This window comes from Falco biarmicus, chromosome 10 (assembly GCF_023638135.1).
Source record: "Falco biarmicus isolate bFalBia1 chromosome 10, bFalBia1.pri, whole genome shotgun sequence".
Taxonomy (NCBI): domain Eukaryota; kingdom Metazoa; phylum Chordata; class Aves; order Falconiformes; family Falconidae; genus Falco; species Falco biarmicus.
Window position 1 is genome coordinate 20,841,543 of NC_079297.1, and position 15,923 is coordinate 20,857,465.

A 15,923-nucleotide genomic window follows, 5' to 3' on the forward strand; every position below is an offset into this window, starting at 1 on the left:
GCCCCGCCCGCGGCCCCTCCGGCTCGCCGTCCGTTCCCGGCATGCCCAGCGCGGGGGCGGGTGCCGAGCGGCCCTGCCGTCAGGCTGTGGCGGCGCGATGGCGGCCGTGGCTGCCGGCACGGACATGTTCGATGAGATCGTGATGGCCGAGGAGAGGTGGGACTGGTGGGGGAGCCTTGGCTGGGGCTCGGGGGTCTCGGGGGTGGAGGTGGGGCCGCAGCGGGCTCGTCGCTTGCCGCGCGTAACGGCTGGCCTAGGGGAGGAAGGGGCGCCACGGGCCTGGGCCTCAGCCTGAGCCCTGGCCTGGGCCTGGGTCTCCACAGCCGGCAGGAGGAGCCGAGAAGGAAAAATTATGGGCGAAGGGCGGGTAACGAGCCCGGGGAAGGGGCGAGGAAGGAGAAGGGCGGGAGAAATGCCGCTCTTTGCTCTTGCTGAGCGACCGACCTGCTCGATCTCGGCTCTTCCGCCGTCTGGAAAATTGGCCCGGAGTTGTGAGCTTGTAGTTAGCGGTGTTATTCTGGTAAAAGTCCTGAGCTGGATTGCAGAGTGCGCTATTCTTGGCACATTATTATAAACTTGTTTGAAAAAATCATGGTGTGCATAATTGCATCTTAATTTAAAACAGTTATGTGGAGTTTTGAAATATGGATAGTTGCATTTCAGAGGTGATCCAGCATAGTTTTGTTTCGGTGACCTGCCTGCGTGCAGTGTGAGTTTGATATAAAGTGAAAATAGGTAATAAAAATCCATGCTTTTGTCTTTATAGGTTTCACAGTGAGGGGTATCAGGAGGGGTATGCTGAAGGCAGTCATGCTGGAGTTGTTGAGGGCAGGAGGTATGGATCGCTCCATGGTGCCAAGATTGGGTCTGAGGTAAATGGGAAAATACTTCAGAATCATGATGGTTTTTGTCGTTAGAAAATTACTGTAACACAGAAACTGTTAAGCAAAGCCTGATATATTGGTAGTCAGAGGCCTGCTGGATTCCATTGCTTTGTATGTGTCCAAGAGGACCCATAAAACTAGTTCAAAGGTGGTATTTTGATATGAGCAATTAACAGATGGTTTTATGTTTTCTGAGCTTATTTGCTATATGGGATATTGATTTTTTTTTTTTTCCTGAAAGGGAGGGTAGGAAGAAACAAATTAATTCAAACAACCTGGCTCAGAAAAAAATCACAATGAACTATACATTTATTTTTGTAACCCAAAATTCTTGCTAAAGCCCCACCCCTGTACCATCTGCTGCAGTTCAGCATTAGCGATAAACATGGAACGTGGAGAACCCTAAAGGGGCAATTCTGGTTGCACCAATGGCGTACCTGAATCAACAACCCTTTCTAGAAGTGCAAGGACTGGAGAGTGGTTGTGAGGCACCTTAACTTGTCTGTTATGTCCAGTTCAAGTTTATGTAACATGGGGTGTGCGCAGATCTGTATAATATAGTTACAGTATTTTTGGACCTGAACTGAACTTTTTCAGCTTTGTTGGGAAGCTGTACTACAGGATTCATGGCAGACTTTGAGTGCAGCACCACAAACCTAAATCTGTTTGATCTATTGAAAACCTTTGGGTAATTTGACAGTTGTCCCTTTTGATGTTTTCAAGTTTCAGAAAGTTAATTATCTATAGAAAAAACAGTAGCAATGCAATTAATCTGCTTTGAAGTGAAAAAGGTAAACTGTCAAAATTTTGGCAGTTTGGTTATTGTAAGATTTTTGGTTTGTATTTGGGTGTGATACAGAGATGTACAGTAATGAAATATTTTCCTACTTACGCTACAACTGTCTTGTTCTGAGATGACAATGTTAAACAGCAGTCTCCAAAGCTGGATAGCTTTATACAAAATAGTGCCAGACAGACTATAATAGAGAAGTGCTGTAATCTTACATTGAGGAAGCTCCAGAGGACAGTAGGATTATAGACAGTGAGTCATGTTAAATGGGAGAAAGAGTGATTTGAGTAATCGTGGACCTGTGAGCCTATTTTATGTCTTGGGCAAAATTATGATACTGATCTGATGCTGGCCTTGCTTGATGGATAATTAAAGTAAGACATTATAATTAAAATGTGTCTGTTTTCAGGCACATCCCTCAGGCAGGCTTAGACACAGTACCCAGCTGGTGCATTGAAGAACTTAGCTATGTTCCTATTTCATTTGGTGTCCAAAGTTGTAATGAAAAGTTCTGGCATCAAAGCTGGCCTAATCATCTCTTCATGTTTCTTACTGATTCCATGCTAGCCTGCTGAGTTAGACCTGTAAAATTGTTTGCCTCTTAACTCAGAAAAAAGGGGGGTTTCCTCTTTGGTTGGTTTGGTGGCTCACTTGGTCCATCTTGTCTACTTCTTTTGTAGGGCTGTATGTGGGCTGCATAAACTGACAGTGCTGCAAAAACAGATACTTACCAAACATCTTAAATAGGTTGCTTTCTGACTGCTTCCCTACTACCATGCTTTAATAAATGTGGGGCTCAAAGCATATATAGTACAGCTAGTGTTTTGCGGAATTACTTTTTTCTGCATTTTAAATAGTCTGTCTTCTGATGCTAAGTAGATTTTTACAAGAAGTTTTCTGCTTCTTGTACTGTGTAACACAGATGGCCCTTGTTTCTCCTATCCTAATTTACTGATATTTCCAGCGTAGAAACACGTTTGCATATCCAGTGATTTGTGTCCTGAAGAAGGGGATACAATGTAGTGCTTTATGTTGGTTTGACTACATATACACTACCTGTTTGGGTTTTTTCCGTCACAAAATTCTTCCCATTTGCAGGTTGGTTACTACCTGGGGTTTGCACTGACGTGGCAGTGTATGCTCCAGAAATGCACAGATGAAAAGAACAGGTATGGGTTTTTTTATTTAAAAAAAAAATAATAATAATCCCCCTTCCTTTAATACTGTTTCAAATTATGGTGTCCAGTTTTGCCTCTTCCCCAATACAAAAGAAATACTGAAAACCAGAAGAAAGGTGAGCAGTGGGATGCTAGGGTGGTATCATGTGCTGGACCATGTGATACTGAAAAGATAAGGGAGCTTGGTTTCTTCAGCCTGCAGAAAAGACAAGGGAGGTACCTAGTTGTACCACTTCTAGGGAAGTTCTAGGTAAGGTAAAGACACGTTCCTTGCAGTGACAATAGGCAATTTTCACCATCTGAAGCAAGTTAAGTTCTAATGGCATAAGGAGAAGGTCCTTTCCAGTGCAAGCAGCTAAGTGCTGGAACAAGTTGTACAGAGAGGCACTGGAAGCTCCATCTTTGTAGGTTTTCAGAATCTGGTTGGCAGTGGCCCTGAGCAACCTTATCTAGCTTTGAAGTTAGTCCAGCTTCCGCAGAAGGTAGACTGCATGACCTCCAGCTGTCCCTTCCAATGTACATTTTTCTGACTTTGAATGTTTTTTCCATAATTTTTGTTCTGTCCAGTTTTGATTAATTCATGTGACAGAATTGCCAACATACTGTCAGACATTTTGATTTCTATTCTGGTGAGCTTTTTTATTATGTCTCTTTGTTTATCTTGGTCATCTAATTAATATTTCTGTAGATCTTTGAATATTTTTCGGGTTTTGGCAGGTAAGTTCAAAGGGAAACCTTAACTTTGTCAGTTGTGCTGAGCTGAATCTCTGATTAGGGCTTAAATATGTATCAAATACACACTGTCAGTGAGCTAAATGGGAGAAGTTGAATTAAAGGAGGATGCAGGGCTGGGTTCTGTGCTCTTAAGCTATATATAAGTATTAGTAGTATTTTCATATTGATTGATTGAAAAAACTTCTGTAGTAGGCTATTTGGTTTCTCTGTTTTGATTTGATTTATTTTTTTTTTTTGTAGCAAAAAGATGAGGGCTCTGGATTTATTAGTAGGGATGATTCAGAAATTCCCATATGAGGACCCAACTTACGATAAGCTGCAAGAAGACCTGGAAAAAATCAGAGGAAAATTTAAACAGGTTTGTAGGATTAAGTTGTTATTTTAGCACACAATGATATTAATTTCTGAAAATATTCAGTCTCTAAACCTGTTCAAAAAGACAGTCTTTGTGCAAAGCGATTATTGTTCTTATGTTGCAGTCATAGTAAAATACTGGAAGTGAATTAAGCGAAAATACTTGGTACCTGAAAATCCCCCAACAGATAGCAAATGCAAAATAGAAGAAAAATATTCTTTAAAAGAAAAGTAATTAATTGTCAAATAGTATTTTCAACTAGTGGGACCAGAAGAAGAGAAATGGAGGAACTGGGAGTTCTGTTGAACATTTTTCTTTGAAAATAGATGGTTTGAAACACTTCCGTGTATTCTTTTTTAGGTTTGTTCAATGCTAAATATTCAGTCTGATTTTAGAATTGGTACTGCAAGATCTTCACTAACATTTTGAATGTAACAAATGAAGATAAACATGGATGACCAAAGAAGAAACATTAAAAGAACAGTTAACTGGAAAAGTGTTTATCTACTCTTATTTTAAACAAAATCAAAATAGTGAAGAGTTGCTAAATACTAAAGGGGAAAGGGAAAACCATTGAACTTGCAATGCTACTTCTTGTATGTCATTTAACATTTGTCATCTCCAGGGTTTTTTTAGGAAACACTAGTGTGTAAACCTCCTAAACAGAAATGCTTGCTTTAATTCCTCACTAGCCTTACACTAATAGATTAATTCCTCAGAAGGAAAACATACACATTTGCAGTTTCCTTATTTAAAGGTATATTTTATTTAAAAATCTGTATATGCAGATCACTCAGTTTACACGATGTGTAAATATTGTAGGTGAAGTAAAATACGATCAATTGCCTGCAGACTTTGCAGTAGGAAACATTTCTGTGGGTAAAGGATAGAATGACAGGTGAAGTCAGAATGTGAAGGAGAAAGGTTTAGATACCTGCTCATAAAGTAGCCGCAGCTCAGAACATGAAATTTGTACTTTCTGCTAGTTCTGCAGACTGAGCCAGTGTGGGGAAAAAAACCCCACCAAACCCAGACCCAAAAAGCTAGCAATTTAAATGATCGGTGAGAGAAGCATGACTACCAGAAGAGTTGTGATACTGATCAAATGTATTTATTAGTAGCTTTTATCAAGGAATAACTTTTTATTTTCCACCCTTGAAAATGTGCTCTTTAGTCTCATTCCAAAAAACAGATGCTGTCAGCTAAATGTATTCAACTATGTCGAAGGCAAACACCGTCAGTTATTTTACCTGAAAGGTATTTTAGGTTGGGGTGCTGGATGTCTTTGCATACTATTGGCGATACAGTTATATAATGAATTCTAGAAGATCCTTCAACAGTTCTAACGTGTGCATGTCTGGCTAAGTCTGCATGGCATAGTGTAGCTTCATAAAGACAGATAAAACTGCTGTGGGTATCTGAAGCTGTACGGAGGGTCAGGTATCTTGGGTGAAGGACATGTTTTAATATGGCCATATCCTTGAACAGCACTACTTTGTACACCTAGACCTCAGTTCTGTTTTACTTGTACAGCTTTTTTATTATACAAGAAAATAAACATCTTGGAGTTTTAAAATGTACGTTGTGCATTCCAACTGGGATATGAAGAACATGCATTCTGCTAACATTTTTGGATTTTGGACTCTGAAGATAAAAACAGTTTTGCTGACAATATGGAGGGAGTTGCACGTGTGTGTATTCATTAATTTCAAAATAATGTTTTAATTTTTGTCTGTTTTCTGAGCATACAAGTATGCCAATGTCAGAGGCTTTTCTTAGTAAGTGGTTGCTGGTGTACTTTGTTTTATTGTCGTACGTATTTTAAGTGTTCACACAGCTTTGATACACGTAGTGAATGTCAGAGCCATCTAGTGGAGGAGGTTGTATTGTGTAAGAAACAGATCATTAAGAGTTCACAAATATTTAGAGATAGAAGTTGTTAAAACAGAGTGCAGAACATAGGTGCGCATGATACAGCTCTTCTAGTTATGTGGTGAATTTCTGTGAAATAAAGTAATATTGAGGTAGGACTCGTGTAGCTTGTTTCCTCATTTGAGACCTTGGAAGGGACATGACAGCAATGATGGTCTCTTCATTTGGGACAGTTTGAGTGCGGTTGGCTTTTAACTGTTACGCAGCTAAACTACTGGGAACCATGACAGGCACCAAACTGCAAGTACTGTAAAACAGAAGCAAAATAAACTAGCATACCCTGTAATCTCAGTAAATAGGTAGACACAAAACAAGAAGATGACATACTAGAGAAAAGAAAGATAATTTGACTTTATTATCACTTCAGAGAAACACAAATTTGAAGAAGTTGTCTCTGTATCTACAAACCAGTTTATTTTTGCAAATCAAAGTATTTTACCTGTTTACTTCAAATTAGTGAAATGAATCACTAGGTAGTCATCTGTGATGAAGTTTTGACTCAAAATCTTTTGTTGAAGTCCATGAATTATACTTTAAATAAACTCCCTCTGGATCTTGGTCTAAAAAAGGCAGTTTTGTTTTCTTCCAAATGGTAGTACAAAGGGAAGTAAAAGCCGGAGCTCTAAGTATTCGTGCTTTAAAATGCAGCCTTTTTTGGAATCTTTGTACATGGTTTACAAAAATGTATGTAAAAGCAAGAGAAAGGGATGTGAGAGCTCCAAGTATCTGTGAAGCATTTGCTTAATAGAAGTGTATGATGTGTAAGTGACATGAAAGTGCTGCTGTAGAGTATCAAAAGCAAAATTATTTTTGTTTGACTAAGAAGAGAAAGGGTCTTTGTGGATCAGGTGGTCAATGACTTTGAAAATTGGTTTGGTGGCAAATTTTCTTTTATTGCTTTAATTTTATTTATAACAAGTATTATTGTTAGAATAAATTATTATATAAATACACACACACACATATATATATATATATATATACACACACATCTATTTAACTATAAAGATTGTAGCAACCAGAATCTCAGACTGGGATATGCAAAGTTTAGGGTTTGCTGCTAGGTCTTTAATTTAGCTCTGTATGTGTGTACATACTGATGGAATCTCTTATTTCATGAGTCTGTGTTTTGCTGAATATCTTCTGTTGCATGTCTTGTATGGGCCTGATGGTGTTTATTAAATGAGGTATGGTTAAAAATTCTGTTGGGTATGTAGTTGTGTACTTTCTTTGGTGTCAATTTTTTTAAACTGTTTTCTGCAACGGAGTAGGGTTTTCTGTGTTGTTGAGGGCTGTATCGGTGGAGCCTTCACAGCATAGTGTAGTGGTATTTTTGTACCTTACAGCTAAGGAGTTAAAGCCCAGGTTACATCAAAATACTGATTTGCCTTAACTAATGTGAAATGTCTAATGTGACTGATTCCAAGTAATTTTGCATTTTGAGTGCTTCAGAATGTGCTTCTTGCCAGCGTCGAGTGGCTTACGTAGCTTTTTTGCATGTTTGTATTTTTGCCTGTGTTTCTCAGATCAGTCACCTAGAAAATGAGGAACATTACAGTTGGCAAACACCTGTGAAAGGTGTGTGCTTAAGCCAACTAGAATGCTACTGGGGGAAAAATCCATCAAAATTTCAAAAAACAGTATTCAGTTTTGTGATTTCTTTTTTTTTTTTTGAGGCCTTGCCTGTTATGTTAACATCATCTTAAAATCTGTAACAAATGAAACCAAATTCTTATAAATGGCTTCATTGGTTTCTGATTACTCATCCTGTGTCTTGAGTGGTCAGGACTCTGGTGGAAGCAAGCATTAACACCGCAATTAAAGACCTATCAGAAGATCTGTGCACAGGGAGGCTGGGTAAAGCTTCTGTGGCCCATGGTCATTCAGACATTTCCTGGCTTGAATGCTTGACTGTGCAACTTAAGTATGGCTTTAAAGACTGGGTGGAAAAGATACGGGAAAAATGCAGTCTTGTAGATTATAATAGTGGTTCTTAAAGTATGGCATAGAGATTGTGGCTTTGTGCTATATTGTCAAACAAGTTTGAAATTTTGCAGAAGTACTTGATCTGTTAAGAACAGTGAAGTTAATTGCTGCTAAAATCATTGAAGTTGCTGAGACTTAAAAATGTATCATATTCACTGCCTCCAGATACTGCTTGGTAGTTAGGGAGGAATGTTTGAAGCATTTAACTTGGACATTTCTGACTTGCCTGGATTGCATTCTGCTTGGTCTGTTTCTTCATGGTCATTTCTCAGCTGAAACTGTGGCTTATAGAATTTTGTTGATAGGTGGATACAAAGCTGGTCACTGCTAGGGTACTGAAGCCATTGCAGTCCCGAAGACTCTTAACTTTTCTTTCTATGGCATGTGATGTACTAAAGAGTCAGTTTTGAGGCATCAGCAACGTAAACTGCCTACAGTGAATTAATTCCCTGCAGAAGTGTGTCCTGGTTGAATGCTGTCTTATAGCCATGGGATCATCAGCTGTTGATACCGAATCAGCCATCGCTAGAATGTGTAAATCTGACTTTGTAGGTTATCTGTGTCGTACTAGATCAGTACAATTAAAAAAAAATGGAGTTTTTTAAAGCTTCCTAGTAAAATTCATTAATAAAATACTTGTTCTATCTTCATTAAGTAGCATACTTTCCATTTGTTGTAAACTGTAATGTGAAGGGGATCAATTTCAGCTTTGAATGTCAGTAATCAACAGAAATGGGTGAAATAAATCAGAAAAAAAATGTGGCTGTGCAATTGTTCACTTAAAAATCAACCCTGTAGGGGTAGTCTGGCTCATTGAAATCCTGTTATGTTTTCCTGAAACAAGGTTATGATAATTTGTGTGTGGATGTGTAAGGAAAGCCTGGCTTCACAGTTTGGCATGCCTTGTTTGATTATGTGACTTTTTGATATGATTGCTATCGAGGTATTAAATATATAAGCAACAGTGTGTTCTAGTGTGTGCATAGAACCTGTGCAAACTTGTGCTGCTAGCTTTGTGGTTATATGCTATTTAGAGGAAGAAAAATAAAGGTTGGTTTAAACACTCTGGTTATGTAGGATTATTTTTGGAGAGTAAAGTACACCTTTTGGTCTGTGTCTTTAGGATTTCTGGAAAGTTACAACATTTTTAAATAGATGGACTACATTGAGATAAAATTAGGAGTTGTAATGTTTCAGTAGATCAGTTCCAAAGTTGATAAACCTACAAGTTTTAGTTTTTGAAGAGATGAAAGAGAGTTTGAACCTTAGGATGTGTTTATGAATGCTTATTTACACTTTGGCTGTAAATACAACTTCCTGTATTGGAACAAAGGGAGATCCGTCTGTCAAAAGTCTGCCTGCACCCTAGTACTCTGCAGTGCTTCAGAGTAAAAACTCATACCCCTTTTAAGATACGTGACTTACCCCACAGAAATACATCAAATAATCTGAATTTTTGAGTTTTTAGATCCATACATCCTGTTCTGTTCACACCTTTTTGTCCTGTATGCATCTACATCCCTTTTTGAATGTGAAGCTTTAACACCTGTCTCCACATTAAGGTATTACAAGAAAAGAGCATTAAAAATGGAATCTTCTGTTTATCAAAATCATGCAACTACAGGCCTGGATCTAATATTTATTTACTCATAAGCTGCCAAAGCTGTATATTTTATTAGATATAGCCTCTGCTTCAAGATCTGGTTTAATAATCTTAGATTCTTTTCTAGTTTTGTTCTGAAATAAAAGTGGGTGCCTTCTCCCTATGTGGCTTATTTGAACATTTGTGGGTGTTTTTTGTATAATGTCCTGTAATTAATTGGCAGTGTTAAATGTTTGAAGGGGAATACTGATGATGTTAACTTAGGTCATTGTCTGGAGGTAAAGGTGTGGGCAAGCAAGATGAGGATGACTCCTTGTCAGGGTAATTGCTTTCTTAAGCAATTTCTGCGCTGATAGCAGCATGAAGCACTACATGTTTTTGACAAAGTGCTGGTGTTGGTGTGCCTAATGATCTTAAGGACGCAGTTTGAAATATGCTGGAGTGTTAGAATTATCAGAAGGCCGCTTGGATTAAAATCTTTATTTCTGAGGGAAATTTTAAAAAAAAAAATATTTTGTTCAGGGCACTGCAGAGGAGGTTTTAAAAAAGTTGGATTAGGCAGATAGAACAGTGCATGTGTGATACTGTGTCTCACCCTGATCTTAAAGAGGAAAGGCTTTGGTTTGAAACAAACTCTAATATTTCCACTAGTGTTACAATTCTTTATGTTCTTGGTGCTATTCAGTATGAATGTCAGTGCCTTTTGAATACTGCCTTTTGCAACTTCTTCTGGCAATGGGTTCTGGTCTAATTACAACCTAAAACCCAAGCTTTCATAGTTTAGTAAGTGACCATGAAGATTCTCATTTTGCAGTCTGCCAGTTGTTTTTTTAATGGATAAAGTTATGACAGTACACATTACTACAGAAATTTATATGTCACCAGAGAAAATGGAGATCTGGGAGGTATGAAATGAGTTCTGTGGCAAGTTTCCAGGTGCAAGTTTTGGTGTCTGGGATTAACATACAAAGGCCAACTAGAGCGATCTGGTACTGAAGCACTTCAGTGTGTCCCAGCATTTGGAATTGCAGAACCAGCTCAGCCTCTATTGACATTTAAAAATTTAAATTAAAAAAATGCACTATTTTGAAAGCAGTCACCTAAGTATGTGACTCCATGCACTCAAACTTGAAAATAATGGTTTCCTTAGCAGAGACAAGAAGAGATACTGGATTCTTTCGGGTTGTCTAGACTACCCTGTGCAATGGGGTGATACCTGAGCTAAAATTAAAGCCAGCTTAACGCAGCAGACTGTGTTGGAACAAAGCACTGATCTAGCTGATGTACAATGCTGTTAAATATCGAAATGAGCTCTATTTTAACACTGCTTTTGCAGTTAATTCATTTGTAGCTAACTTGAATATCTCTTTGGCATCACACTGTTGGTATTCCTACCTTAATCACAGGAGTTTATTCCCTAAGTGTAATAATTAAATTCTTGCAGCATTTTTCATACTAAAATTCTTAAAGTATTTTGCAACTCCTGAACATACGTACAGCTCTACCAGATGATGTAATGCTATGCAGAAGGAAACATGGTCACTAAGCTTATCTGAAACTTAGCCAGCATAGGAGACTTTGGAAATCTTTATTAAAGTAGTACCCGTTCATTCTTATGAAATATATGAAAGGTTAAAAAAATCAGCCATAGTTAATGCCACTTGATTCTGGCTTGCTATACAGTGTTTTTTTAATTCTTCCATCATATTTAATATACATATAATTACCAATAATACAGAATTCTGTGTATCTTTTTGGTGTGGCAAAATTGCCTAGAGAAGATTTCTGAATAGGTATAAGAAACAGCACAGCTTTTGTTTTGGAAAATTAGAAAGCTTGATTGTAGTCAGGCAGAATTTGTGTGAATGGCGTCTGGAATAGCGGCATACTGACTGAAAGAATTTAACTGATACTTGTTTATAATAAAATTACGGAGTTTATTTTAGCAAAATGTTTAGGTAGAAAGATTGATTATTCAGTTTCTGCATCCCAACTCTGCGCTAGACAAAATCGATGTCAGTATTTGTTGCTGTCTTTCACTTTTGATTGTTCAGCAGCATATTTTGCTGCTTTATCTCTATGTAATAGTAATTACAATTTTTAACCTTCAGCATCTTCAGGATTCTGCAGAATAATCAACACTGCATGGAATCTTTCTTGATGGTAGGAACTGTGAGTCAGCAACCCTTTAATTTTTTTAGTTGCAGCTATTGTTCCAGCAGCAAGCTTTACTGCTATTGTCCAGTGTTTGTCCAGCTCACGTTTACTGGACTGTGGGAACGGATTAGGGTTTCATGGCTTTTTTTTTCCTTCTTGCATAAACTCTTGATCAAAGACATTCCTTGGATGACAAAACACTGTATACTGTGTCACACAGTCCTGACCAGACTGCACGAACAGTAGTTTAAAAACACATGCCTACATTGTTCTCTAAACTGGCTTTTTTTTTTTTTTACAATGTATGTGCAGACATTGGATTTTTGAGACCCCGTTTACCTCCTTTAAAAAACATACGTGCAGAAGTTATTGTTAATAAGCACTTGACGGTTTCTGAAATAGAAGTAAAACCAAAATTACTTTGAAACTAAGAATCAATATAATAATATGTCACTTAAGCAGAGCTAGAGGTTATGTCTGCAGTCTGTTTCCTTCTTGAGGAGACCTTGGTTGTGGTGCAGTTAGTTGAGTGCACTGTAAACCTAAAACCTCATGGACTTGTGGCATCATTTTATGTGTCATATCCAGAACATGTGAGTAGGGTGGAGAATGATACTATAGCACAGTTTGGGAATTCATAACCCTGCTTCACCATAGGTACATGGTTAGAACCTCATGTTGAGAATCTGGCTTATTATAGTTGTGTGTCTTGCTCTTCTTTAAAATTCTCTCACACAATAAGATAAGGACAAACTCCACAAAAATCCACTAGCATCATTATTTCTCAAACTAATGCGAAAGAAGTAAGTCGTGTTAGAGAAGAATGTGGCGAGACTTTTTCAAGGAGCTTTGGCATGTGATTTGCCTGAAAATCTCCTTCAGCAGAAGCATGGGAGAAGTGGAAAGAGATCCCTGGAGACACTTAAGCAGGTTTACAGAGGGATTTAAAAACATGGAGGGCTGTATTTAGGTGATTGGAAAGTTATTTGAGGATAAGAGAATACTTGTGTGTTCTCCCCAAACACGTGAGCCTTTACATATGCTTGTTTGACTCTGCAGCACTATTGAGCACTACCATGCAGAATCAAAGACGGATGAGCTCTTCCACTTATATTGGAAAGATAGGGTCTGTAAGGGGGGAACCTTTCTGATCCTTTGCAATCCAATCCAGGGTCTCCGTAGAGAGAGAAGCATGAATTAATATGTGGCTGATAGATGTATTGTCTAAAAGGAAGGAAGCAGTCATAGTGAATAACCAAACCAGCTACAGAAATACTGAGTCAAAACCATGAAACAAATATATTGTGTTTATAATAAATAATGTTTAATTTTGGGTAAATAATTGCTGATGCCTTCTGGAAATCTTGGGAAGATGTTATATCAGTGCATATAAAAAGAACATAGCTATGTTGCACAGTATACATTTGCTGAAGGTCTGGTCTTTGTATTTAAAGTAGCCAGCAACAGAACATAGAGAACTATGGCCTGTGGGTATTCAAGGAGCAAAAAAAGCTGTTCAAAAATAATACCCTGTATTCAAACAATGTATAGTGATAGAATCTAATAAAAGGAGAAGTAAAACATCAAAAAGCTCAATTGTTCGTTTCAGACAGTTTGCCGTCGAAGCAGTGACTTAGGACACTAGGTCACTCGTTTGGCACTGGCTCAGGTGGGTTGTTGCAGTGCTGTAGTGGGGGTTTAGTGGTGCTTGTTAAATCATTTGCCCATCTCAGCCCAGCTCCTTGAAGACTGGTGCTAATGTTACAAATAACATCCTTATGGTAGGTAACGTGTTAGTGGACATAGGAGACCAAGCATTGAGTGGAATACAGCTTGTGGATGGATGAAGTGACACAGAGCACATGGGTGGGATGGATGAAATAACAAACCCCCACCACTCAGCAACATAGAATCTAAAATTTATTTACTTAGCAGATTGGGAAGGGTGAGTGGCTAGCAACTTCCATCTGTGATGTACATGCTGTGTGCACAAATCAAAGCCCTAGACCCTTCACCACATGGGCCCAGGAGGAAAGGTCCCTTTCTCCAACCAGTTGATGTGTCAGGTCCTGGCTTGGAGCTTGGCCTGTGCATGTAGGGATTCTTCCTTTGATTCAGCTTTTGTGATGGTATTAGATACCTGTACCTGGAGTGCTGTCCAGCCCCGAGGGCTTACCTCTTAACCAGTTAACTGCTTTATATATTTGTCAGCACAAGCAGTCCCAGGCTGTTCTCTCTGACTTTTTCCGTATCTCAGGCAAGTTACTGGTGGGGTGGAGGTTCCTATCACCCTCTGCTCACCCACCCTAAATGTGTTATGAAGTGTGAATTTAGCAACAGTTGCCTAACAAAGTTCTTACTTTGCTTCTTTTGTTTTCCAGTTCATGCCCGATTAGTCAGAGCTGAGCAGATGTAGTCAAGGTCTCATTTGACTGGGCAGTTTGGCTTTCAGGTAGGCTTCATCCCTTGACAGACATGTTAGCAGGGAAGATTGTACTGTGACTGGCCATTAACATATATTTTGAATATGATGGGAAAATAGTTTTCTACTGCAGTCTTAAAGTGAGTGGACACACTGGTATTCTAGTTTTTGAGATGATATGCTACATGGTTTTTTAACTGGAAATAATTTCTTCAAGGATATTATCATAAATAAGGAAAGTAACAGAGCTGTAATTAAAATGCAAAGAGAGATTAAATTCACACAGGCAGATACTTTTTTTTCCCCTTCCTTCTCTAGCAGCCACTGAACACAGCCTCCTGTGTCCAGAGAGGCAACTTGAGACAAGTAAAAAGCTGCTGTTGGTTTGGCCTGTGTATGGTAGTGACTGCTCTCTAAAAGCTTGGGGCTGTTCTGTAAAGGAATTGATGCTCTGAAGACCACATTAAAACCAGCTTCAGGAGTTCAGTAGAGGTGGTGGTGTGTACCCCAGGAGCAGATCTGTTGCCATACACAGTGGCTGGTGCTCCTGCATCAGCAGGACCCATGCAGGGTGAGGATGCTGCCTATGTGCCTTATTCCTGATTTGCAGTGAGCACTGCTAGTAGTTCCCTCTGCAGCCAAGAGCCCTCAGGAAAATTATGGCTGTGACTGTTCAGTAACTTCCCTGAAATACAAATCGTAATTTTCATGCAGGCAAAAAGTAGGACAGATCTAAGTAGGGTTCTGCAGATGCTAATAGGGTCATCAAGAAACTATTCCCATTTTCCCTCTTAAATGTCTACTGCATTAAAGAAACAAAAGGGTAGCTTCTGCCTCACTCCTTGGTCTGTACTCCTTGACCCTAAAGAACAAAATCTAAGTTTGGTATCAGTGCAATCCAGTTGACTAATTTGCAAACCTTTTCTCATCATTTGATTGGAATATTGAGTTGGAACTCGGTCAAAAGCCAGATGGGAATCTATGTTTGCCATGCCAATGCAATTGCTATTATCAATTATATTTGTGCGATCGCAAAAATGCCGTGTTTATCTGAAGAGATACACTTCCCATAAAATGGTGCTGGCAGGAATTCATTAATATGCCATCATTTATAGCTTTACTGCCTTTGTCCCATTGTAGCTTATCAGAGTATCTAGCCCACATGCCTGGGTCATTCCTATGACTCCTTTGAAATAATAGCTCCAAGCTTCACTTTCTCCTCTATGTTCTGGAGTTTCTATCACTTAAAATGCCAGATGTGCTTGAATGTCAGTGCATTCTGAGTTTTTACAGTTAACAGATCTTGTTTATTGTTTAATAAAGAGTATGTGAGTTTAAGTGTTCATAAAAGGTCCAAGCTTGTCAAATCAGTCTGAATTCAGCAATGGAACTGAGGAGGTTTTTTTGGGGGTCTTTTGCAGGTTTTTCTGTGTACACAACTCAATCTGATGTAAGAAAGTACAGTCTTTTTCCCCTTTAATAAGCTACAGCATAGCCTAGCTGAACATGCATATTTTTTACAGCCTATAATAAATTGTTTTTCTTGCTACATTCTTGTCTTTCTGCCCTTTGCAATGTGAGTAATACTGGCAGAGTTCACTTAACATTCAAATTTAGTAGTCTGCATTTAGAGATGATGTTTGAGAGAAGGAAAATGTAAATAACAGAGCTGACTATGTGGGCTTAAACCTGCTTAAGTCACAGAACACTTTGGTCAGAACACTTAAAAATTTAATAGAGCTTATAAAACAGATAGGAAAGGCAAAACCCACTTAACATGCTCTACAAAATGCAAGTTTAAATTTCCCACTGAATCATTTTAATATTTTTATCAGCAAAAAGGTTTTTGTCCCAAATCAAGATTTCCTAAGTATGTCTTCA

At 38.6% G+C, this 15,923-nt stretch overlaps 1 protein-coding gene across 2 annotated transcripts in view; it reads left to right on the forward strand.

The window, feature by feature from the left end:
- The window catches only part of LTO1 (LTO1 maturation factor of ABCE1), a 27,718-nt gene continuing 11,795 nt past the window's right edge, over positions 1–15,923 (forward strand). Inside the window, exons 1-5 of one of the 2 annotated variants that reach the window (XM_056355084.1) lie at positions 1–156; positions 767–872; positions 2,773–2,843; positions 3,828–3,945; positions 4,303–7,077. In XM_056355084.1, coding sequence (XP_056211059.1) covers positions 98–156; positions 767–872; positions 2,773–2,843; positions 3,828–3,945; positions 4,303–4,371 — 423 coding nt within the window. In that variant the 5' untranslated portion in view covers positions 1–97 and the 3' untranslated portion in view covers positions 4,372–7,077. Of the gene's footprint in view, positions 157–766; positions 873–2,772; positions 2,844–3,827; positions 3,946–4,302; positions 7,078–15,923 lie in introns of those variants that run through there. The other variant, XM_056355083.1, reaches the window with a different exon arrangement.